At 36.1% G+C, this 27,644-nt stretch overlaps 1 protein-coding gene across 1 annotated transcript in view; it reads left to right on the plus strand.

Moving 5' to 3' along the window:
• Nucleotides 1-27,644, plus strand: part of LOC129034654 (polypeptide N-acetylgalactosaminyltransferase-like 6) — a 542,395-nt gene that overhangs the window by 509,065 nt on the left and 5,686 nt on the right. Inside the window, exon 5 of the mRNA XM_054484100.2 lies at nucleotides 19,678-19,844. Within this exon, the coding sequence (XP_054340075.1) occupies nucleotides 19,678-19,844 (167 nt within the window). The remainder of the gene's footprint in view (nucleotides 1-19,677; nucleotides 19,845-27,644) is intronic.

The raw sequence follows: 27,644 nt of genomic DNA on the forward strand, positions 1-27,644 counted from the left end.
TCAAAATAGACCATATCATAAGTTATGAAACAAATGTTAATGAGTTGAAATCTTACAAAGTATATCACTGATCATAGAATTAAACTAAAAATCAATAACAGAGGGATAACAGAACAATCTCCAAAAACTTAGAAACCAACACATAGTTTAATCATCCATGCACTGAAAAGGAGGTTTCAAAGGAAATTAGAAAATATTTTTAAATGAACAAAAATAAAAATATACATACCAAAAGTTATCTGTGTATATAAAGCAATTTTAAGTTTTATAATTCTATGGTTATAAAAATAGAAAAAACCCTCAAATCCATAATTTAAGGTTTCAGTTTAAGAAAGTAGAAAGAGAAGAGCAAAACAAATTCAAATAATAAATATCTTACTGGATTTGTGAAATTATCTGTATTTACTTACAGTTCTATCGACTTTCGCTTCATATTTTTGGAAGCTTTGTTATTGGGTGCATAGACATTTTGGATTGTTATGTCCTCTTGAGGAATTGGCCTCTTTAACATGAGATAAACTTTTATATCCTAGGAATATTCTTTGCTTTGAAATTCATTTTATTACCTATTAATAAAGTCAATTTGGCTTTTCTAAGTAATGATAGCATGACATATCTTCTGTACATTTACTTTTGAACTTATTTGTGTTTTTATATTAAAAATAAGTTTATTGGAGGAAAGAGGTGGCAATCTGGCAATCTCTGCCTTTTATGAGTTTGTTTAGATTACTTATAGTCAATGTGATTATTGATATGTTGTCTCAAATTTACCATATTAATATAGCTTCTCTATTTGTATTATTTATTCTACTTTTCTCTCTGGCTTTGCCTTCGTTTGGATTAATTTTATATTTATAATCATTCTCTTTCATCTTTTTTGAGGAGTGAAGTTGATATAATTCTTTTTGTGTTATTTTAAGTTGCTTTAGTGTAGATAAAATATGAAATTATATTGATCTATCTTTAAGCAATGTTACCTGACTTTATTTATAGTATAAGTATTTACAAAAGTATACATCCATGTCTCCAGTTCTGGCCTTTATGCTATTATTGTGAAATATTTTGCTTCTATTTATATTATAAGCCTAAAAATATAATACTATCATTTTTGCTATAAGCTAATCAATTATATTAATATTTTTAAGTGAATAGATAATAATAAAAGTTACTTTAATAACTAACAACATAATTATCTTTTCTGTTGCTTTTTTATTTTTATATGACCTAAAAGTCATTCAGGAGCAGGTTAATGGCCATGTAATTGCATGGTTTTGAGAAATATTTTTTAGTTTTGATTTCTATATCTATTGTGCTGTGCTCCAAGAGTGTGTTTCATATGATTTCAGTTCTTTTACATTTGCTGAGGACTGTTTTATGTCTGATTGTGTGGTCAGTTTTAGAGTGTGTGCCATGTGCAGCTTAGAAAAATGTATATTTTGTTGTTTGGGGTGGAGAGTTCTGTAGAGGTCTATCAGATCCATTTAATCTGTTGTTGAGTTCAGGTCCTGAATATCATCGTTAACTTTCTGCCTCAGTGATCTAATATTGTCAGTCTAGTGTTGAAGTCTCCCAGTGTTATTGTGTGAGAGTCTAAACCTCTTGGTAGGTCTCTAATGACTTGCTTTATGAGTCTGGGTGCTCCTGTGTTGAGTGTATATATATTTGGGATACTTGGTTGTTGTTGAATTGAACCCTTCACCATTATGTAATGCCCTTCTTTGTCTTTTCTTGATATTTGTTGGTTTAAAGTCTGTTTTGTCTAAAATTCGCATTGCCACCCATGCTTTTTTTCCCATTGTTATTTGCTTGGGAGATTTTCCTCCATTCCTTTATTTTGAGCCCATGGATATCGTTGCATGTCAGATGGGTCTTTTGAAGACAGCATATCATCTGGCTTGCCTTTTTTATACAGCTTGCCACTCTCTGCTGTTTAAATGGGGGCATTTAGCCTATTTACATTCAAGGTTAATATTGATATGTGTCGATATGATTCTCATTTTTTGTTAGCAATTTATTATGCCAGCTTGTTTGTGTGATTGCTTTATAGTGTCACTGGTCTGTGTAATGATGTGTGTGTTTTTTTATTGGCTGCTAACAATCTTCCCTTTTCATATTTAGTGCTCTTTTCAGGATTTTTTATAAGGCAGGTCTGGTGGTAATGAACTCCGTCAGCATTTGCTTAGTTGAAAAATGATCTCATTTCTCTTTCAATGAGGAAGTTTAATTTGGCTGGATATGAAATTCTTGGTTGAAGATTTTTTTTTTCTTTAAGAATGTTGAATATATGCTCCCAATCTCTTCTTTCTTGTAGGGTTTCTGCTCAGAGGTCTGCTGTTAGCCTGATGAGGTTCCCTTTGTAAGTGACCTGCCCTTTTGCTCTAGCTGCCTTTAACATTTTTTCTTTCATTTTGCCCTTGGAAAATGTGATGATTATGTATATTGAGGATTTTCGTCTTGTGTAGAATCTTGTAGGGCTTCTCTGTATTTCCTGAATTTGATTGTTGGCTCCTCTAGTAAGATTCTGGAAGTTTCCATGAACAATGTCCTGAGATATGTTTTCCAAGTTATTTGCTTTCTCCCCTTCCCTTTCAGGGAGGCCAGTGATTCATATATTAGTCCTCTTTACATAATCTCACATTTCTTGGAGGTTTGGTTTATTCCTTTTTATTTTTCTTCTTTATTATTGTCTGACTGTATTATTTCAGAGATCCAGTCTTCAAGTTCTGAGATTCATTCCTCAGCCTGGTTTATTCTGCTGTTAATACTTGCTATTGCATTGAGAAATTCTTGTAGTGTATTTTTTCATACTGGGTATTTTATCTTTCAGCTCCTGTGTCATTTCGTTGTGATTCTTAGTTTCTTTGGATTAAGTTTGCCATTCTCCAGAATCTTGATGATCTTTGTTCCTACTCATATTCTGAATTCTATTTCTGTCATTTCAACCAACTGATCCTGGTTAAGAACCCTTGGAAAACTAGTGGAGTTGTTTGGAGAACATAAAACACTCTGGCCATTTGAGCTGCCAGGGTTTTTGGGTTGGTTCTTTCTCATCTGTAGGTGGGTGTTCCTTTAATTGCTGGGCTCCCTCTGATTGAAGTGGTCAAGCAGGGGCAGGGCGGTTGTACTGGAATCTCAGGTCAGGCAGCCCTGCCCAGTGAGGACCAGGACCTACATGGAGAACAGTCTGTCCATCTTTTCTTGAGGTGGGTGCTCTGTGTTGGTGGTCCATACCAGTCTCTGGACTCTGTGGATTCTCCAGAGCCTGGAGACAGCAAAGGTAAGGGCTGCAAGAGAGCAAAGATGGCAACGTGTTCCTCCCACTGGAAGCTCTGTCCCAGAGAGTTGCAGAGCTGCTATTGGCTAGTAGCCCCAGCAGGGGGTGGCTGGAGACCTAGGCCAGGAGGACCCACCTAGTGAGAAGATACAGGATCAGGGAACCATGTTACAAACTGTCTGTACATTTTTCCATAGGGCTGCTGCCATATGCTGGGTGTCCACTCTAGTCCCTAGTCACCTTAGATTTTTCAGCACCTAAAGATATCAACAGTGAAGGCTGCAAAAGAGCAAGGATGGCAGCCTACCCCTTCTTCTGGGAGCTCATCCCAGAAAGGTATGAACCTGTTGCTTGCCTGAACCACTGGCAGGGAGATTGTAGACCTCAGTACAGAGATCCCACCCAATGAGGAGGAACAAGATGTGTGTGACCTGTGTGAAAAAGCAGCCTGGCCACTTCTCTGTAGAGCTGCTGCACTATGCCAGGAAACTGCTCCAGTTCCTAGTCACCTCAGACCCCCTAGAGCCCGAAGGCAACAATGGCTAAGGCTGTGAAGCAGCAAAGATGGCAACCCATCTCTCCCGCTGGGAACTCTGTCTCAGAGAAGCTGGGAACCACTGAAAGGTGGGAAACACTGGCAAGGGTGGCTAGTGACCCCAGCCAGGAGGTCCCACTTACTGAAGAGAAAGCGAGGTCAGGGATCCCAGTCTGGCCACTTTTCCACAGGGCAGCTACACTGAGGGCAACAATAGCTAAGGCTGTGAACCAGCAAAGATGGCAGCCTACCCCTCCCTTTTGGGTGCTGCATCTCAGGGAGGTATAACACTGCTACTGGTGGCTGGCTGGAGTTCCAAGCCAGTGAGTCCTATCCTTCAAGGTGCAGTCGGAACAGGGCCTGCAGACCATCACTGCTCAACCCCAAGGATTCATCTCCTTTTCTAGGGGTGTGTATGGGAGTCTAAACTCCTGTTTTGTTGGAGTTGCAACCACTTTTGCTGGGAAGCCCAGAGCTGGGAGCTTCCAGGGCTCCACCTGTGCCTGAGCGGCCACTAAGCCAAGACTCCATGTAGCTCTGGGTGTCAGACTGCAGGCCCTGGTGGAGGGGATTCATGAGGGGATCTCCTGACCCAAGGTTTGCAAAGATCCATTGGGGAGGTGTGGGTCCCCAGAGTTGCTAACTCACTTATCGCTTCCCTGAGCTAGGGAGGCTCTCCTGGCTCCGTGTTGCTCCTGAGTGGGAGTTCATCTTGCCTTGCTTTTCTTTGTTTTCCATGGGTTGAATTCTCTTCTTGATGAATCCCAATGTGTGTACCTGGCTATTTCAGATGAAGGTGCTGTATTTACTTGTGCCCTCTTTTTCTCTCCATGAGAGTAGCCCACACTAGCTGCTTCTAGTCAGCCATCTTGGCCAGCTCCCAAGATTGTTGTTTTATTGCAGATTTTAACAACTTAATTTTGATAGGAAGTAGTACAGTTTATTTGACTTTTTGTGTTAAGCTTCACTGAACTTTTGAAGCTCAGCGTTTACCAATTTCATTAAATTTGGAAATTTTCCATTTCTTCAAATTTATCTTGTCTCTCTTACCTTCTCTTTGGGGCACTTTAAGTGCATACATATTAGGCCTCTTGAAGTTGACCCCTTGCTGCTGACTTACTGTTAGTTTTATGTTCAGACTGTTTCTTTTTTGTTTCATTTTGGGTAGTTCTATTTCCAGATATTCAAGTTTACTGACCTTTTATTCTACAATATCTGATCAGCCTTAAATTCTAACCAACTTATTTTCATCTCTAAAAGTTGCATTTGGATATTTTAAATATCTTTTATATATCTTAAATTCAATTTTTCATTATCTTCTTGAACATAAGGAAAACAGCACTAATAACTTTAATATTTTTGCCTATTAATTATATTATCTATATCATTTCACTTAATTTTTTTCTCATTATTAGTTCATTTTTGCCTGTTTTAATGGTTGATTTTTAAAAATTTATTTTATTTTACTCTCATCAGAACACTTAATATGCGTGTAGATATTACACACATATTACAAAATGTTCAACATTTTGTAAAAAAAAAAAGAAAAGAGTAGTTTTTGTTTTGTTTTGTTTTTGAGATGGAGTTTCACTCTGTCACCCAGGCTGGAGTGCAGTGGTGCGATCTGGGCTCACTGCAACCTCCATCTCCCAGGTTCAAGCAATTCTTCTGCCTCAAGAGATCTACTCTTAAAAGTGAATTTTTAAGTATACGATACATTATTGTTGATTATAGGTACAATATCATACAACAGATCTCTAGAACATATTGATTTTAATTGGCTGAAACTTTAGGCTTGTTGATTAGTAGCTTCCCAGCTCCTGTCCCTCTATCCACTGGCAACCATTCCACTCTTCTGTTCTATGGATTTGATTATTTTATGTACCTCATTTAAGATAAATCATGCAGTATTTATTTTTCTGAGACTGGCTTATTTAACTTGGCATAATATTCTCAAGTTTCATCCATGTTGCTGCATGTTGCAGAATTTTCATCTTTTTAAGGCTGAGTAGCATTTTATTTATGTATATACCACATTTTCTTTATCCATTCGTCCATCAACAAACATCTGGGTTTCTTCCACACTTTAGCTGCTGTGAATAGTGCTGTAATAAATATAAGAATGCTAATGTCTCTCCAAGATTAGTTACTTTTGATAAATCCCCAAAAGAGATATTGCAGGATCATATTTTAGTACTATTATTAATTTATTAAGAAATCTTTATACTGTTTTTCATAGTGGCTGCACCATTTTTTATTCTCCAGACTAAACCGAGTGTAAGGGTTCTAATTTCTACACTCTTGCTGACACCTCTCTTTTGTTTTTTCAATAATGACCTTTCTGACAGGTGTTAGGTGAAATCTCAGTGTGGTTTTCATTTGGATTTTACTAATTAGAGATGTTGAGCATTTTTTAATATGCCAGTTGGCCATTCGTGTGTCTTCGTTGGATAAATGTTTAAGTAATTAACTCATATTTTAAAATCTGTATATTTTATTTTTTTAATATTTACTATTTTTAATTTGTAAAAATTTATAGGATATATGAGAAATCTTGCTACATATATATAAGGCATAATTATCTAGTCAGAGTGTTTACAGTGTCCGTCACTTGAGTGCAATACATTTTTAAGTGTGGGCACCCTACTCTGCTATCAGACATTGAATTTATTTCTTCTATCTTACTTTATGTTTTTATCTTTTAACCCAGTTCTTTTCATCATCCCTCCTACCCCTGGCTCCCAATTGACCCTTCCTAGTCTTTGTTATCTACTTTACACTCTATTTCCATCTGATCAAGTTTTTTTTTTTACCTCCCACATATAAGCGAGAACATGTGAAATTTGTCTTTTGTATCTACCTTATTTTAATTAAGATAATGACCTTCAGTTTTATCTGTGTTGGTGCAAATGACATGATTTTATTTTTTGCTGGCTGAAAAATATTTCATTGTGTATATATACTATATTTTCTTTGTCCAGTCATCTGTTCATGAACACTTTGCTTGATTCAATATATTTGCTATTGTAAATAGTGCTACAATAAACATGCGAGTCCAAGTATCTTTTTCATGTTGATTTCTTTTCCACTGGGAAGATACCCAGTAGTGGTATTGTTAGATCAAATGGTAATTCTATTTTTAATTTTTTGGGAAATCATCATACTGTTTTCCATGCTGACTATACTAGTTTACACTCCCACCAACAGTGTACAAAAGTTGGCTTTTCTCTGCATGCTTGCCAAAATCTGTTATTTATTGTCTTTTTAATAATCACCATTCTAACTGGGGTAAGTTGTTACCTCATTGTGGTTTTGAGTTGCATTTCTCTGATAATTAATGATGATCAGCCTCTTTTTATATACCACTTGGTCATTTGTATGTCTTCATCTTAGAAATGTACATTGACGGCCGGGTGCAGTGGCTCACACCTGTAATCCCAGCACTTTGGGAGGCCAAGACGGGTGTATCACCTGAGGTTGGGAGTTCGAGACCAGCCTGACCAACATTGAGAAACCTCGTCTCTACTAAAAATACAAAATTAGCCGGGCATGGTGGTGCATGCCTGTAATCCCAGCTACTCGGGAGGCTGAGGCAGGGGAATCGCTTGAACCTGGGAGACGGAGGTTGCAGTGAGCCGAGATCATGCAATTGCACTCCAGCCTAGGCGACAAGAGTGAAAGTCCATCTCAAAAGAAAAAAATAAAAATAAAAACAAAACAAAACAAAAAACAAAATGTACATTGATGTTCTTTGCCCACATTTTAATATAATTATTTGTTTTTCTTTTTGTTGAGTTGAGTTCCTTTTATATTCTTGATATTAGTGTCCTGTTGGATGAATAGTCTGCAAATAATTTCTCCCATTAAACAGTTTGCCTCTTTTTCTGTTAATTGTTTTCATTTACATTGCTTTGTAGAATATTTGTGGTTTAATATAGTCCCTCTTGTCTATTCTTGGTTTTGTCACCTGCACTTTTGAGGTCTTAGTCATAAATTGTTTGCCTAGACCAACATCCACGGGAGTTTTCCCATGTTTTCTTCTAATATTTTTTATAGTTTGGGAGCTTATGTTTAAGTCTTTAATATATCCTGAGTTTATTTTTGTATGTGGTGAGAGATAGGGGTCTAGTTTTATTCTTCTGCATGTGACTACCCAATTTTCCCAGCACCATTTGTTGAATAGGGTGTCCTTTTCCCAGTGTAAGTTCTTGTCAACTTTGTTGAAGGTCAGTTGGTTGTAAATATGTGACCATATTTCTGGATTCTCTCTTTTGTTCCATTGGTCTGTGTGTCTATTTTTATACCAATACCAATGCTATTTGGTATGGTTACGATACCTTGGTTACTACACTTTCCTATATGATACGATACGATACGATACGATACGATACAATACGATACGATACGATACTTTGATTACTATAGCCTTGTAATATATTTTGAACTCAGGTAATGTGATAGCTTCAGCTTTGTTCTTTTCGCTTAGGACTGCTTTGGCTATTTGGGCTCTCTTTTGGTTCTATGTGAATTTTAGGACTGCTTTTTCTAATTCTGTGAAAAATGGTATTGGCATTTTGATAGAGATTGTGTTGAATTTGTAAATTGCTTTGGATAATATGGTCATTTTAATGACATCAATTCTTCTGACCCATGAGTATAGTATATTTTTCCATTTGTTTTATCTTCAGTTTATTTCATCAGTGTTTTGTAATTTTGCTTGTAGAGATTTTTCACATCTTTGGTAAAATTTATTCTTAGCATCTTTTTTATAGCTATTGTCAATAGGATTGCCTTCTCAATTTCTTCTTTGGTGTACAGAAATGCTGCTGATTTTTTTACATTAATTTCTTATCCTGAAACTTTACTGAAGTCGTTTATTAGTTCCAGGAGCCATTTGGCAAAGTCTATAGGGTTTTCTAGACATGTAATCTTGTCATCAGAGAAGAAAAAAAATTTGATTTCATCTTTTCATATTTGGTTGCATTTATTTCCTTCTCTTGCCTGATTACTCAGGCTAGGACTTCCAGTACATGTTGAATAGGAATGGTGAGAATGGCCATCGTTGTCCTTTTCCTGTTCTTAAGGGGAATGCTTCTAGTTTTTGCCCATTCAGTAGGATGTTTGGCTGTGGGTTTGTGGCTCTTATTATTTTGAGGTAAGTTTTTTCAATGCCTAGTTTGTTGAAGATTTTTATTGTGAAGAGATGTTGAATTTTATCAAAAGCTTTTTCTTTGTCTATTGAGGTAATCATATGACTTTTTTTTTTTTTTTTGAGACGGAGTCTCGCTCTGTCGCCCAGGCTGGAGTGCAGTGGCACGATCTCGGCCCACTGCAAGCTCTGCCTCCCAGGTTCACACCATACAGGCACCCGCCACCACGCCCAGCTAATTTTTTGTATTTTTAGTAGAGACAGGGTTTCACCATGTTAGCCAGGAGGGTCTCCATCTCCTGACCTCGTTGTTTACTTTTTCTTCTTCTCTCTCAGGAATGCCAGTGATTCATAGGTTTGATTGCTTTACATAATCCCATGTTTCTCGAAGACTTAATTCATTTTCTAATTTAAAAAAAATTTTTTCTTGACTAGGTTAGTTTGAAAACCTGATCTTTGAGCTCTAAAATTCTTTTACTGTTTGGCGTAGGCTACTGATGAAAGTCTTCAACTGTATGTTGAAATACATTAAGTGAATTTTTTAATTCTAGAAGCTCTGGTTATTTTTTTAAGATGTTAATCTCTTCCTTCATTTATTGGCTTTCTTTGGAAGTTTATTTATGTTGATTTTCAACCTTGTCTTGAATATCATTCATCTTCCTTGCAATCCAATTCTTTTTCTTCCATGTTGGGGTTTCTATTTTGGTTAGGGAATATTGCTGGAGAGTGAGCGTGATCCTTTCATGCTGTCACAATGTTCAGATTTTTTTTTTTTTCTGGTGCCAAAAATTCTAATGCCGGCTCCTTTTCATCTGGAGATCCTGGCATTTCTAATTTTTGTAATTATTTTTGTGTGAATCGGATTTTTTTTCTCTCTTTCCCTATAATGTTATTTTCTGTTCTTTCCCTCTACCCCCTTCCTAGGGAGTATGACTGTAGAGAATGCTGGATAAGGTCTTTTGGCTTTGTTTCTTCACCCAACTTCTGTTGGGTGGTTTTATATTGGGCCATGCAGTTCAAGCTCCGGGCCAGTAGATATCACTTCTGGGTAAAAGCCAGCTGTGGTCAATGTGGCTGGGTATATATATTTGAACCTTGTTTACTGTGAGATATTGCCTGAGGCAATGGACTGATTCTTGGAATACACAGTGGCCTGAGCTCCCTGCTCAGCTGTAGGGGGTGAGCCAAGATGGACAGGGGCAAGCCAGGCAGGTCTGCCTAAAGGTTCCCTGAAGGGAGAATCCAGGGGGCAGCCACCAAGCACCAAGAAATGTGCCTAGGCCTGGAGCTGGGAAACCTCTTGAGTGGTAACTTCTCTGCACAGGGAGGGAGGGCAGTCTAAACTCCTAATCCAGGAGAGTGGATGTTCTATAAGCTTGGAGATCTGTCCAGGAATGGAGGAGAGAGGGCCTCACTTCACATGGTGTCTCCACAGAAATGGTGGACACTCAGGCTGTTGATATGGGTGAGTGAGTGCTCTGAATGCCTGGAGATCTGCCTGGGCATAAAACAGAGAGTGCTTTGCTGCACTATGGTCTCTGCGTAAGAACAATAGGACAGATCAGGCTGTTAATCCAGGTGAGCATGTGCTCTGAATGTCTGGAGATATGCCTGGGCATGGAGTAGAGAGGACCCCTCTGTACCTTGATCTCAGGGGAGCAGGCTGGGGCACCCAGCAAAAACACACACACACACACACACGCACACACACACACACACATGCACACACACACACACAGAGTTTCCAGGTCACACACACACAGAGTTTCCAGGTCACACACACACAGAGTTTCCAGGTCACCAAGTTGGTTTCTTCTCACCCAGGAGAAATCATGGCTGCAGTAGTTCTTCTCTTGCCCTAGACCTGTGGCAAGGAGAGGGCACAATTCCAGCACCTACTCCTGGGTCACTTTCCACATTTGCTGCTCAATTCTGGCTCTGGAGGCTCCTACCAAACTCCAGAGCAAGCACTCCAATCCCTGGCCTGAGACTAAAATACCTGTGTAGTCACACTGTTGGGTTGCCGAAGAGTGACTGACTCTGTATGCTCCTGGATTAAAAATGTCATCCTGCTTTCAACTCCAGGTCAGGGAAAATGCTGCAACTTTTCCCAATGTCTTTCCATCTCAGCTTCTCCAAGCCTCTCCCCACGTTAGCTCCAAAGCTGGGAGAAACAAAGGGCTCTCCCTTGGCCTGGACAAATCCCCAGTGGAAAGGTGAGTCACAAAGGAAAACTCTCTGCCCCTCTCATGTATTGAGACTTGACTCACTTTTGACAGCCAGATGCTGACACGGGGGCTGTTTGCACATGGTCTTCTTTTTGGGATCTGGGGTGTCCTTCACAATTCCAGTAGATTCCCATTTTTCTTCTTGAATTAAAGTTCACAGCATTGATCTTTATGCACTCTTTTGCTGTTTCTCTGTGGCTGAGGCCGTCTTGAAACAACAACAAAACTTTCTTTTTTATATTGAATTGTTCTAGCTAGGATTGATAATTCTTTGTTGAATAGGAGTCTCAAAATTAAGTATCTTTGTCTTATTCCTGATCTGAGAGGAAAAGCTTTCAATTTTTCATAATTGCATGTAATATTAGCTGTGGGCTTTTTATATATGGCATGTATTAAGTTGAATTAATTTTCTTTTATTTCTAGTTTGTTGAGAGTCTTTACCTTAAAAATGTATCTATTTTGTCAAATACTTTCTCTGCATCTATTAAGATGATCATGTGGTTTTATGATTTTATTTTGTTAATATAGTGCATTACATTAATTAATTTTCATATATTGAACCACCCTTGCATCCCAGGGATAAGTCCAGCTTGATTATGGTGTATGATCATTTTAATGTTCTGTTGAAGTTAGTTTGCTGGTATTTTATTCAGGATTCTTGCATCTATGTTCATCAGAGATATTGGCCTATAGTTTTTCTTTCTTGTGGTGTCTTTGCCCATCTTTGACATCAGGGTGGCGCTGGCCTCATAAAATGAGTTTTAAAGTGTATGGCTGTCAATTTTTATTTGGTATCAGACATTGTGATTTTACCTTCAAAGGTGCAAAAATATTTTGTATTACTATAAATATTATTGAGCTTTGTTACATAATGAATTTAAGTTATGTGAAAACAGTTTGACACTGTAAGATCTTGCTTTTAAGCTAAGTTGGATCAGAGCTGTATTTAGGCTAGGGATAATTCGCCACCCTGCTGAGATAGAACTTGTCTAACTCTTTCCATACTCCACCTAATTCTCCATAAGCATTATTTTATACCCTATACAAATGATAGGTATTGTTTCCTCTAATCCATTCTTGGGTTTTATTCCCCAGATAAGGGTTGTTCCTTTGTATGTTTGCACTGATCAGTGCTTAGCTGAAGATGTGAGGAGGACTCTGCAGATCCCCTAAGTTCTGTGTACAGCTCATTCCTTTAGAGTGCTCTATCTTGCAAACTCTAGCCACCTTGGTTCCCTGGACTCTTGGCTCCATTTTCTTATCTTAGGGAGATCATTTGGATCTGCCTGTGTTTCTCTTAAATTCACCATGCCCTGGAATCTCAGGCTAGAGTGTAAGCAGGGGAAATTGTATCCTGTTTCTGAAAGCCACTATTGTTTGTTGCTTGATATTCAATGCCTTGAAAATAATTGTTTCATATTTAAAAATGTAGTTGTTTAGTTGGTAATATGGTTTGGCTCTGTGTCCCCACCCAAATCTCATCTTGTAGCTCCCATAATTCCCACGTGTTGTGGGAGGGACCTGGTGGGAGATGACTGAATCATGGGGGTGGGTCTTTCTTGCGCTGTTCTCCTGATAGTGAATGGGTATCACGAGATCTAATGGTCTAAAAACAGGAGTTTCTCTGCACAAGCTCTCCTTTTGCCTGCTGCCATCCACGTAAGATATTGACTTGCTCCTCCTTCCCTCCCTCCATGATTGTGAAGCTTCCCCAACCATATGGAACAGTAAGTCCAATTAAACCTCTTTCTTTTGTAAATTGCCTAGTCTCGGGTATGTCTTTATCAGCACCATGAAAACAGACTAATACAGTTGAATCAAGTTGAAAGGCAAATATGGTCCTTATTAGTACATTTGACTAAAAGGAAATCTGAAATATAATTTTACCTAGACATAATATTAGATAGAAATAGCAAAAATCTGTATTATTATTTAAATACGCAAAACCAATATAGGAATATTGTGCATAGTGGACACTATTTCTACTTATTTTAGCCACCTGATAATATAATATTAGTGGCTGTTAGAGCCTCTATTCACATGACGGTTCATCATAAATTTTTTGTGATGGGTATTTTCTCATACATTTTATTGAATGGTTTATCTACAAAAATATTTATGGAGGATAAAGCATACATCTCACAAAAACGTTTGAGCTAATCAAGTCATTGCCTACCCCTCCTTAAAATATTATAGTATTTATATAATTTAATTAATTTAATTAGTATAAAGATGCCTTAAAGGGCCAATGATAGAATGACATTTCCAAAAGATTATGTAATCAAAAGTGAAGAATGCTGGATTCTTATTCATTGCTTGTGTTACCTCCTGTGTAGGCTATAATTACTGAATTTTCAGAAAAACTATAAACTTCTTAGTTCAGGAACAGTGCCTCATCATTGTATCACTTTTTTACCCAGTACAATGCCTTTCCAATTAGATTGTAAAATAATTTATGTTTAACTCTCTAAAACTCTATCTTAATTCTCAATTAAATGGGGGCTTAACTGGATGATTTCTTAAATGTGGTTGCAGCTCTAATATCCTCTGTTGTCATGCTTCTATAGATGTGGGACTGTAAATATTCTGTTTTTCATCTGTGAAGAAATTGAATCTCTTTCATTTTTCCATTAAATTTTGTCCAACAAGTAAAATGTTCTTTTCTTGTTTTGTTCTAAAGAAGGCAGAAGACTAAAATGTTTGATTACGCTAGTGTCATTTGCCAAACATTTCTGACTCTATTCCTTCTGTACAATACGAGACTGCACATTCTAGGCCCCTGGGCTGCATGACTAGTTCTGACCAATGAGCTGTAAGCAGAGAGCAATATGCCATTTTAGGGATACATCATCTAATTACTAGCTTGATACCCATCAGTGTTCTCATTTATATCTACCACAGTGATTGACAGTGATCAAGATGTTGGCTATTTCTGCTAACCGCAGTGAGCAGAGACCCTCCTTCCAACTAGTGTTGAACAGGTAAAGGAAGCAAAAAAGGGAATAGTTATTATTTTAAGTCATTGAAATTTGGGGGTGGTTATTACCACCATATAACCTCCCGACTATTGTTATTATATAAGTAAAAAAAAAACAAAAAAAAAAAACAAAAAATAAAGCCATACTTTGAATAAGCTAACAGAATGATCTAAAGATTGAAATATTCAAACATTTTACTCAAAAGCTGCAATCCCAGAGTTAGAATTTTTTAAATGTGAGTTTTAACACCCTTTCCAAAAGAAAACACACAATAATAGGCAGTGAGAAGTAATGTTTAAGTGATGGTGAAGAATACATGAAGGTTTTAAGATCTCCAAATGAAAGTTAACCTAAATGCCTGTAATATAAACATTGACATTGTTGCATACATACTAAAGTACCTCTTTTAGACAAAAATAAGTCACTGATAAGTCTGGTATTTATTTCAAATATTTGTAATTAAAATTTATTTTTTGGCCTTTTTTATTGTTGAAAAAACCACTTATTTTAATAAAATCAATGAAATAAAAAAGATAAATTAGTGTAACCATGAAAAGAATAAATGTTAAGTATGTGTTAAACAATACTATTGAACTATATTTTTAAAATCTCTCAGTTTAGCAAATGCCAATATAAAAAATCAGAAAATGTTTATGTATTCTGTTTTGGAAAAACAGAAGAATATGAGAAAATTTGCCATTGAAGTTTCATTACTGTGAAAGACTTAGCGGAATGTTTACAAAATAATTTGGGTTTTTTTTTCGGATTTTTAAATGCCTTCACAACTTGTCATTTCTCTCAAGTAAATTTTTAAATAATTTAAACTATTTCTTTTGTCTTCCTGGTGCTTTTAAAATTTGAAGAATTAGTTTTTATCCATTTATATAAACTGTTACTCAACAAAGAGATGTCCTTACCTCTGAGCCATTCTAAACTGCAAGGTAATCTTATGCAAATGCTTATCTGAAAATAATACAGCAATAAGAAATGCAATAATTACACCCATATTCCTAGAAACCTATTTCAACACGTTTTAGTTTGTCCCTATTTTCTTATTCTATTTGTGAATTTGCTATGCATTTGTAACCATAAAAATCATATAAATTGTGTTTGACTTTATTTTACTTATTTATTAAAGTCAGTTCCATATTGGTATATCATCTTCATATTTGTAAACTTTTATTCTCAACCTGACTTGACATTAAACCTAAAATATGCAGGCACAGAGCCTAAATAAAGCCCTGGATGTGCTTCACTATTTCTAGTAATACTATGGGGCAGTCATCTGGATCACAACTTCTTGAATCCAATGCCTGAGCTTGGCAGTGATTCAATTTTTCTTTGGAGCAGCTTAAGTGCTAGAATGACCGAATATAATTCAATCAGATTAAGTGCTTTTACAAAGGAGCTGGCTTTCCTTAGAGTGAAAATCAGATCTGCACCCTCATTACTTTTTGCTAGAATTATTACCAGGGCTAATCTTCCTGCTTCTAGTCTTTGCCATCTGCAACACATTGTCTGCCCTGCTGCCAGAGGAATATGTAAACATGATCCTGTCTTCCTTGTGATTAACAATATTTGAAGTACTTCATGTTGACTGCAGGCTAACATCCAAATTCCTTAGAATCGTTTTCAAGATTCTTCATGATCTGTTCTCAACGTACAGACTCATTGATAAAGACATCCTTAATTCTATCAGACAAAGTTAGTCACACTTCCTTCAGGCTCTCAATGTCTGTGTGCCATCTATTATGTCACTTGTCTTGTTTGAGTCTAATCATTTTATATATCCGCTCACTGGTCTGTGAACCCTTAAGGGAGGAGACTGAAATGTATTCATCTTTGTATCCTAAATGTCTCTCACTGTCTCTTCTGCAGTTCCTGTCTTTCCTAGTTCCACGTCTTCTTCCACAGAGGATTTGACAATGAAATAATACAATGTAAACAACGACCATAATAATGACAGTATTTATTAAACCCTTGCTATTATTAGATATGATGCTATATGATGTACGTTACACAGATGTCCCAGTTTAATTCTCATTAGCACATTATGAAGAGGTATTTTTTTTTTGCTCCCACATTATCCTGTGTGAGAAAATTAATCTTATAGAGGGTAAATAACTTGCCCATTGTCACACAGGCAGTAAATGGCAAAGCTATCATTTGAACCTAGATAGTCTGATCTATAAAGTGTGGTGTGACTTTTCAATATTTGATACATAATCATCAGGCATGAAATAGTAAGGAGTTTATAATGTAGTCTAATTGAAAAATAAGTTACAGATACCAATGTAAAAAGGCAATGTTACTACTAATAATCGGCTAATTAGGATGAGGCCATTTTTATGTATCCACTGTAATGTCTTGATAATTGTATTTCATAGGCCTAGAGATGTCTCTGGGTAGGGCACCAGTAATAATTCAAAAGCTGAAAGAAGTAATGAAATGCATGTGTGATCATTGTTTTTTAAAAACTTATTTAAAAGTATCTCCAAGTATAACAAACTGCAACCTTCCTAACTCAACAAAAATAAGAGTGTTGCCTATTTGACCAGCACATTGATCAAAGTGAATCTTGACCAGGATATTGATTCAAGAGACTGTTCCAAAGAGACTATACCAAATGAGGTATAACTGATTTGCCTATGTCTAAGTTTGAGTTCCTCTAGAAGCAGACCCTGAAACAAAAATTTGACTATAATAGTGTTTAGGAGGTAATCACAGAATGTAGAGTGGTGTGGTGCAGGGAATGTGAAAAAGGAAGACAGAAAAGGGAAAGTAGCCAGTAAAGGATGCATTGTCAAACTGCTGATCACTGTGGGCAACTGAGGTGTAATCCTGCTGGGAAACTATGGGAGACAATATAGAACACACCTCAGGGTTTTCCCACCATATGACTATTTATTCTCTAACGTCCATTATTCGTTGGTTGATACTGGCTCTAGGGGTATTACTTTCTCCCAGAACTTCTGAACTGCCCTTTGTGCAGAGATGAGAGAAAGTACTCACTTTGCTATCTGCAGAGATGTATAATAGGACCCTCTTGGCTTATACTGGAATGTTGAGTGCGAAGGAGACATTGATGTGCCAGCATCATCTGCTAGAGCTTATCTCTCATGAGCCTCTTCCTCCAGCAAAATAGATTTTTACCTTGAGCTACACACCCACATATATATAGATAGACATATAAATTGACAGATAGATGTGTATATGATGTATGAAAGCTACGTTCCAATTGGATGTCGTTTTGACATCTCAACAGTACATGGGCAAAATTGAATTCATTATCGTTGCTCTCAATCTTTGAAACCTTCGATGTGTCCCTCACACAGGCTCCTATGTCATTCTGTATTTCATCGGATCAGTTGCCCATGTCCAAAACGTAAGAGTCCTCTTTAATCACTTCTCCTAGTTACCAAGTCATGTGAATTCTCTTCCTACATACACCTTGAACCTGTCCTCTGCAGGCCACCTTCCATTCTCACTTGAATTTCTACAACATTTTCCAAATTGGCTTATGGGCCTCTCTCAAATAATCTTATAGCACTCTATTAAGCTTCTACACTATCCATTTCATTTTAAAATTGTAGCTATTTGTCTTTCTGTATCTCTCATTATAAATGTCTTGAAGTTCAGAACTAGATTTTTTTTCATTGTTTTATCTCAACTTTGGAGCCTGGCCTATATCAAACCTTCAGTAAATTACCATGACATGAATGAATGAATGAATAGAATGGATCCTTTTATATTTCATGTGTAGTATGAAATATACTTAGCTGGAGCTTAGGCAGATAGAAACTATCGAAAACATTTTGAAAGAGAAAGCCTTTGTCACACATGATTGGTCTTGCATTCTCTTTTGTCTACCCTTTCTCTGATTGGATTGTGTATGACTCTGAAAAGTCATGAGCCTATTGATTTTTTCTTTTCTTTTCTTTCTTTCTTTCTTTTTTATTTTTATTTTTTGAGACAGTCTCACTCTGTCACCCAGGCTGGACTGTGCAGTGGTGCAATCTCATCTCACTGCAACCTTTGCCTCCTGGGTTCAAGCGATTCTTTTGCCTCAGCCAGCTGAGTAGCTGGGATGACAGGTGTGCGCCACCATACCTGGCTAATATTTGTATTTTTGGTAGAAATGGGGTTTTGCTGTATTGCCCAGGCTGGTCTTGAACTCCAGGACTCAAGTGATCCTCCCACCTTGGCCTCCCAAAGTGCCAGGGTTACAGCCATGAGCCACTGTGCCTGGCTCCTATTGATGGGTTATAGGATATTACTCTGAATGCAATTCCTCTTTAATTAATAGGCAAGTGATATGTACAATAGTTTGTCCTAATGTTTAAAAAACAATTGGCTTCATTGGGAATATCACCTTCATTCTAAGAACATTGTGAGGTGTGATGGTTCTCACAAGTAGGTGCAATATTCTGAATATTGATATATCAAAGCACAATTAGTTGGGCTCTTTGACTTTGTTCAGAAGAATCAATGGCTCTGCATAATTATGACCAGGTATGCTGAATTTCATTAACACTATTTTCCAGATCTGTGAATTATAAGCAAAAACATCTATCTTACTATACTCCCATGGAAATTACTGACAGATCTTTTTCATATTATATATATTTTTTGACACTTAAGTTATCCTAAAATGAATTTCATGTTTTTACAGCATTTTTGTGCCCATATCATGTTATAATTTTGATGGGTTTCCAAACACTTTTCATTGTCTGAAAATGTCAAAACTTACTTTAATGAAGTAAAGTAAGTTTTGTTTAATGAATATTGTTAAAAATAATAAATTATTAGGTTAAATAATGAATAAAGGAATACAATTTTAAAAATACTTCTTTTTCATCTTCTCAGATGGTTCTAACAGTGAAAAAAATGAACTTGAGATTTCTTTTTAGAGTTTTCACTAGGAATATAACATCTTGATTTGGATCTTAATTTAATCTTATTATGTGGTTGTGCTCAGTTAACAGTTATTTTAAATTAAATTTTAATTTATTCTGTTTAGAGGCTACAGTTGTTTTTCCCTTCAGGCTTTAAATACTGTCCAGCCATTGAAACACTCCATGACTAAAACTGACTAATTAAACATAAATATTATAGAAGTTAAATTTTTAGATCTCTTCAGGAAATCCATCTAAACCTTAATTATGTGCTCCATGGAAACAGTTTTAATGCATATTATTCATCCTTATTTCTATTATATAACAACAGGAAAAATGTACATCAACAAGAGCACAACATTTCAAAAACTGACTAATTTGAAACCCTGATACCAAAGAGGATAAAACAGTTGTTTCACTAAGAGTGAGTGTGAAAGGAGATCATTAATGCATTCCGTGAAGGAGCAGGATAACAATCATGCTGTACAAACTCTGGTTGGAAAGTATTATACCAAGTCGTGTTTCCACAGTTGTCTGATAACATAATGAATAAACAACAGAATAAGATATACAAGAGTTTTGCATTTGACACACCATTTTCTTTTCCCTCATCTCCAGCTGTAAGCACAAGATGTATCTGGAAAGGCTGCCAAACACCAGCATCATTATCCCATTTCATAACGAAGGTTGGACTTCACTCCTGCGGACCATACACAGTATAATTAACCGAACCCCAGAAAGTCTGATAGCAGAAATCATTCTAGTAGATGACTTCAGTGAGAGAGGTAAGATACAGTTGATAACATTTTATCGGATTCTGCTACCATTCACATAATCATTAAGGACTTTTTTAAAAAGATAATGGGAGCTTCTTTCTGATTCCATCTGAAAGGTGATTATGAAGTTTTATCTATGTTGTGATTTTGTAAAATATTGACCAAATGCAAAAGAAACTTAATGAGAAGCTATCGGTTTCATTTGGGAATCTATAAGAAATTTGCATTACAATCTCTGTTGCAAATTAGACAGGTGTTGGCAAAATGCCTCAAATTCTACTTTCAGCTTCAGGACCAACACTGTAAAATATATTATGGTAAGTACATATGAATGGTAAAATATTTGAGTTAGAACTATAAAATTTGTTCTTATTTCTGAAAAGCATCTAGTCTATTATTTACCAGTATGACACATACTCCAGGCTGTGCTTGTGTTACTTCATAAATATTAGAAACTATAAGGGACACAGGTACATATTTTTACTTGGTAATTCTAGCTATTTTATCTATTTGAACAATAACAGAAACAATCTAGTGTAATAGTATCTTACAAAATTTAACATAAGTTTTAATACTTTTATAATTTTATATTTACATTATAAAAATTTTGTAATTTTGTAATTTACTTTCTATTGTATGAATATACTATAAAATGCATTTTATAATTTACCTTATATTTTATTGCATGAAGGAGCTATACTTAACTGTATATCTGTTAGAAAGAATGACAGTAAAATATTTTGATTGAATATTATTCTTATGTCTCAAAAGAGAATACAGCTTGAGATCACATGGGTTAATTAAGTTCTGAAAGCTTTAATTGAAGTTAATTTGAAGTTTTGGAAATGTTATTTGTCACAGAAACATCTTTTTCTCATAGTATTCAAAAATTCTGCAAAAGACAGACTGCTTGGTGTGCTAATTGTGAAGTTTCTTTGACAGAGGTAGTCAGTGAAAATACTGGTCTTTATACACTCCTTTTAAATACTGATTCAGAGGTTGCCTAGTATCTGTAGGTACTGGGACTTACATGACAGAAATGAGGTTGTTTGACACTACACTATTAATGTGGCGGAGGTTGCAGTGAGCTGAGATCGCACCACTGCACTCCAGCCCGGGTGACACAGCGAGACTTCGTCTCAAATTAAAAAAAAAAAAAAAAAAAAATATATATATATATATATATATATATTTTTTTTTTTTTTTAAACTATCAACCTGGTCATTTTAGGTTTGATTTCAAAGAGGTTTTTGTCTCGTGTTGCATAGGTAGGCATGCATTTAATACTACTTAATAAGAGCCACTGTCTAAAACTGAAATTTGCAGATTTTTGAAAAACAATGTAAATGGCATATTCACTTTTTTATTCTAATTGAGGTTACTCTTTCAAAGCAGTCATTATTATTACCTCAGGCTAAAAATAGGTACTTAATGTGTTAATAAAGCGTTGATTTCAAAAAGTGAAAAAGGTGATAAAGATCTGAGGCTGCGGATTGCCAAGTGAATAGTCTTTGTGATTGACTGGTACTAGGAGAAATAGGCCAGTGTAACTTTTGATTATCTTGGTGAACTATTTATTATAGTAGAATTTTGACCTGGGGGGCAATAGAGTGAGAAACACTTGGTAGCAGAAAATTATGGTTTGTAGAACATTTCTTGTTAAATATTTCTCAGAGGTATTTTTCAGTTGAAAGCCTTTGAAAAGGTTGAAAATACTGGCACCTACATTTTCTTGGTTCCAAATCACCGTCACCTTTGGTACAGTAGCTACTTTGGTGGACTATGTTTCTGTATGTCATGTTAGTTGGGAAGAAAGTAGACTGTCAATGTAATTAGTGTTAGTGAAGGGGGATAACAGAAAACGGATAATTTAGGAACAGTGATGGTAATTTTTGAATTTCCTAATGGACATTTCTAAGGATAATCATTATTTTAATGCTTAGGTAAAACTTTCATTGAGATATTCTATTCTTATGAACAATCAAATTGAAAGTATAATTTTATAAACAAATGCAAAAGTAAATTTTGAAAGAAATTGGTGATAAAATGCTTCTATAATCTTTTATAATACATCATAATTTTTAAATTATATAAAATAGGAAAGACTCTTTTTCCAAATTTTTGCTTTGGATTATGAAAATCTCATCTGAGAGTATTGGTTGATGTATATTAGCACTTGAGTGGACTTAGGAGCATCACTCCTCCTTTCTGAATTATGAGAAATATAAATAATTAATGTAATGAACACAGGTCAGAATCCCAACGTCAACTATTAACTGTATGACATTTGGTAAATTAACTTTCTCTGAGTGTCTCTGTTTATCAAAATGAGACTGATAGTGACTCTTCATGGAGAGGTTATGATGGAGGGCTGCCATGGATGTTTCAGTGAATTGTGTGCTCATGGGAGAGCGATTGCTCTCAGCTATTGATTTCTACTCACCAAATACTCTCCTACTACTATAGTATAAGTGTCTATACTTTTTGGAGAAGGGATTCTCTTAATTTAACCAAATATGATCCACAATTATCTATCTATCTATCTATCTATCTATCTATCTATCTATCTATCTATCTACCCATTTATTGATTTATTTATCTCTAGAATCAACAGAATAATTCATTTAGTGGCCATTTAAGGAGTAATCATGGTAATTTATATTAGGAGAAATTAGGACTGCTTTAACATTTAAAACATCTCCAATATGGCCAATAAGCTACTATAAGCATTGAAGTAAAATAACATTCTGAGAATTTAATCAATAAGGAGATTATGTTATCTTTCTAAATTATGCATGGCCTTAGAAGAGTGTTTAGCAGAATCCTTTTCAAGACTGTTTTTACTATTAGAAGAAAAGGAAGATACCCCAAGGCATCACTTGTTTACAGGGCCTCTAAGAGAGAAAAACTTTTTCTACTCCTTTTTATTCTGATCCTACTGTAGTTGTACGGTTAAAAGCTATAATTAACTTATACTTTTCTTAGAAAATTCCCCAAAGCTATAACCCTATAGTGTGTAGAGTTCTTTTCACCAACTCTTTAAAAATCAGATTAAGTAGGATAGATAAATTTTTTTATCAAATATTTATTTATTTTAATATTATTATACTTTAAGTTTTAGGGTACATGTGTACACTGTGCATGTTAGTTACATATGTATACATGTGCCATGCTGGTCTGCTGTACCCATTAACTCGTCATTTAGCATTAGGTATATCTCCTAAAGCTATCCCTCCCCCATCCTCCCACCCCACAACAGTCCCCAGAGTGTGATGTTCCCCTTCCTGTGTCCATGTGTTCTTATTGTTCAATTCCCACCTATGAGTGAGAATATGCAGTGTTTGGTTTTTTCTTCCTGTGATAGTTTACTGAGAGTGATGATTTCCAATTTCATCCATGTCCCTACAAAGGACATGAACTCATCATTTTTTATGGCTGCATAGTATTCCATGGTGTATATGTGCCACATTTTCTTAATCCAGTCTATCATTGTTGGACATTTGGCTTGGTTCCAAGTCTTTGCTATTGTGAATAATGCCACAATAAACATACGTGTGCATGTGTCTTTATAGAAGCATGATTTATAGTCCTTTGGGTATATACCCAGTAATGGGATGGCTGGGTCAAATGGTATTTCTAGTTCTAGATCCCTGAGGAATCGCCACACTGACTTCCACAAGGGTTGAACTAGTTTACCGTCCCACCAACAGTGTAAAAGTGTTCCTATTTCTCCACATCCTCTCCAGCACCTGTTGTTTCCTGACTTTTTAATGATTGCCATTCTAACTGGTGTGAGATGGTATCTCATTGTGGTTTTGATTTGCATTTCTCTGATGGCCAGTGATGGTGAGCATTTTTTCATGTGTTTTTTGGCTGCATAAATGTCTTCGAGAAGTGTCTGTTCATGTCCTTTGCCCACTTTTTGATGGGGTTGTTTGTATTTTTCTTATAAATTTGTTTTAGTTCATTGTAGATTCTGGATATTAGCCCTTTGTCAGATGAGTAGGTTGCAAAAATTTTCTCCCATTTTGTAGGTTGCCTGTTCACTCTGATGGTAGTTTCCTTTGCTGTGCAGAAGCTCTTTAGTTTAATTAGATCCCATTTGTCAATTTTGGCTTTTGTTGCCATTGCTTTTGGTGTTTTAGACATGAAGTCCTTGCCCATGCCTATGTCCTGAATGGTAATGCCTAGGTTTTCTTCTAGGGTTTTTATGGTTTTAGGTCTAACATTTAAGTCTTTAATCCATCTTGAATTAATTTTTGTATGAGGTGTAAGGAAGGGATCCAGTTTCAGCTTTCTATATATGGCTAGCCAGTTTTCCCAGCACCATTTATTAAATAGGGAATCCTTTCCCCATTGCTTGTTTTTGTCAGGTTTGTCAAAGATCAGATAGTTGTAGATATGCAGCGTTGTTTCTGAGGGCTTTGTTCTGTTCCATTGATCTATATCTCTGTTTTGGTACCAGTACCATGCTGTTTTGGTTACTGTAGGCTTGTAGTATAGTTTGAAGCCAGGTAGTGTGATGCCTCCAGCTTTGCTCTTTTGGCTTAGGATTGACTTGGCAATGCGGGCTCTTTTTTGGTGGCATATGAACTTTAAAGTAGTTTTTTCCAATTCTGTGAAGAAAGTCATTGGCAGCTTGATGGGGATGGCATTGGATCTATAAATTACCTTGGGCAGTATGGCCATTTTCACGATATTGATTCTTCCTACCCATGAACATGGAATGTTCTTCCATTTGTTTGTATCCTCTTTTATTTCATTGAGCAGTGGTTTGTAGTTCTCCTTGAAGAGGTCCTTCATGTCCCTTTGTAAGTTGGATTCCTAGGTATTTTATTCTCTTTGAAGCAATTGTGAATGGGAGTTCACTCATGATTTGGCTCTCTGTTTGTCTGTTATTGGTGTATAAGAATGCTTGTGATTTTTGTACATTGATTTTGTATCCTGAGACTGTGCTGAAGGTGCTTATCAGCTTAAGGAGATTTTGGGCTGAGACAATGGGGTTTTCTAGATATACAATCATGTCATCTGCAAACAGGGACAATTTGACTTCCTCTTTTCCTAATTGAATACCCTTTATTTCCTTCTCCTGCCTAATTGCCCTGGCCAGAACTTCCAACACTCTGTTGAATAGGAGTGCTGAGACAGGGCATCCCTGTCTTGTGCCAGTTTTCAAGGGGAATGCTTCCAGTTTTTGCCCATTCAGTATGATATTGGCTGTGGGTTTGTCATAGATAGCTCTTATTATTTTGAGATACATCCCATCAATACCTAATTTATTGAGAGTTTTTAGCATGAAGGGTTGTTGAATTTTGTCAAAGGCCTTTTCTGCATCTATTGAGATAATCATGTGGTTTTTGTCATTGGTTCTGTTTATATGCTGGATTATATTTATTGATTTGCATATATTGAACCAGCCTTGCATCCCAGGGATGAAGCCCACTTGATCATGGTGGATAAGCTTTTTGATGTGCTGCTGGATTCGGTTTGCCAGTATTTTATTGAGGATTTTTGCATCAATGTTCATCAAGGATATGGGTATAAAATTCTCTTTTTCGGTTGTGTCTCTGCCAGGCTTTGGTATCAGGATGATGCTGGCCTCATAAAATGAGTTAGGGAGGATTCCCTCTTTTTCTATTGATTGGAATAGTTTCAGAAGGAATGGTACCAGTTCCTCCTTGTACCTCTGGTGGAATTCGGCTGTGAATCCATCTGGTCCTGGACTCTTTTTGGTTGGTAAGCTGTTGATTATTGCCACAATTTCAGAGCCTGTTATTGGTCTATTCAGAGATTCAGCTTCTTCCTGGTTTAGTCTTGGGAGGGTGTATGTGTTGACGAATTTATCCATTTCTTCTAGATTTTCTAGTTTATTTGCGTAGAGGTGTTTGTAGTATTCTCTGATGGTAGTTTATTTCTGTGGGATCAGTGGTGATATCCCCTTCATCATTTTTTATTGCGTCTATTTGATTATTCTCTCTTTTCTTCTTTATTAGTCTTGCTAGTGGTCTATCAATTTTGTTGATCCTTTCAAAATACCAGCTCCTGGGTTCATTAATTTTTTGAAGAGTTTTTTGTGTCTCTATTTCCTTCAGTTCTGCTCTGATTTTAGTTATTTCTTGCCTTCTGCTAGTTTTTGAATGTGTTTGCTCTTGCTTTTCTAGTTCTTTTAGTTGTGATGTTAGGGTGTCAATTTTGGATCTTTCCTGCTTTCTCTTGTGGGCATTTAGTGCTATAAATTTCCCTCTACACACTGCTTTGAATGTGTCCCAGAGATTCTGGTATGTTGTGTCTTTGTTCTTGTTGGTTTCAATCAACATCTTTATTTCTGCCTTCATTTCGTTATGTACCCAGTAGTCATTCAGGAGCAGGTTGTTCAGTTTCCATGTAGTTGAGCAGTTTTGAGTGAGTTTCTTAATCCTGAGTTCTAGTTTGATTGCACTGTGGTCTGAGAGACAGTTTGTTATAATTTCTGTTATTTTACATTTGCTGAGGAGTGCTTTACTTCCAACTATGTGGTCAATTTTGGAACAGATGTGGTGTGGTGCTGAAAAAAATGTATATTCTGTTGATTTTGTGTGGAGAGTTCTGTAGATGTCTATTAGGTCCACTTGGTGCAGAGCTGAGTTCAATTCCTGGGTATCCTTGTTAACTTTCTGTCTCGTTGATCTGTCTAATGTTGACAGTGGGGTGTTAAAGTCTCCCATTATTATTGTGTGAGAGTCTAAGTCTCTTTGTAGGTCACTCAGGACTTGTTTTATGAATCTGGGTGCTCTTGTATTGGGTGCATATATATTTAGGATTTTTAGCTCTTCTTGTTGAATTGATCCCTTTACCATTATGTAATGACCTTCTTTGTCTCTAGGAAGAAACTGCATCAACTAAGGAGCAAATAACCAGCTAACATCATAATGACAGGATCAAATTCACACATAACAATATTAACTTTAAATGTAAATGGACTAAATGCTCCAATTAAAAGACACAGACTGGCAAATTGGATAAAGAGTCAAGACCCATCAGTGTGCTGTATTCAGGAAACCCATCTCATGTGCAGAGACACACATAGGCTCCAAATAAAAGGATGGAGGAAGATCTACTAAGCAAATGGAAAACAGAAAAAAGCAGGGGTTGCAATCCTAGTGTCTGATAAAACAGACGTTAAACCAACAAAGATCAAAAGAGACAAAGAAGGCCATTACATAATGATAAATTTTAAAATACAGGAAGATATAGGAATTCTGTTGGATTCCTTTAGGGAGTTTTTTTTTGTTTGTTTTACACTTTAAATTTATTTTTAGAAATATATCCCAATTTCATTTCTGTTCAGTATTTGCATTATTTACCACCTTTGCACTATTAACTTTTTCAGATACTCTACAAGATCCTTTGGCCAAAAGCACTAAACTTTAACAAGACTTAATCAAATATTACTGCCTCATATTTTACATCCTCCACGTCAATAGAATAGCTATACCTGACCAAAAATATAAGAAAGCCAATATTTTAAACACGTCATTAGCATGAGTCACTTGCTAATTACTTGGAATTCATATTTACAACAAATATAAGTGTATAGTAATTGTTAAATTCTGTAGTAGTGGGTTTCATATCAATAAAGTAAAATACTAAAATATTAGATAATCACAGAATAATGCTAAACTATTACCAAGTTATTTAGAAAAATCTGCTTAAATAATCTGCTTAAATAAGATTGACCTAGTTCTCAAAATGCTCTAAAAAAAAGCGAATATTCCATCTTGCAGTTCTCAGTTTAGACATTTTCCTAAAGCAAGCTTGGTAACAGAATGT

Source organism: Pongo pygmaeus, chromosome 3 (assembly GCF_028885625.2).
Source record: "Pongo pygmaeus isolate AG05252 chromosome 3, NHGRI_mPonPyg2-v2.0_pri, whole genome shotgun sequence".
NCBI classification, from domain to species: domain Eukaryota; kingdom Metazoa; phylum Chordata; class Mammalia; order Primates; family Hominidae; genus Pongo; species Pongo pygmaeus.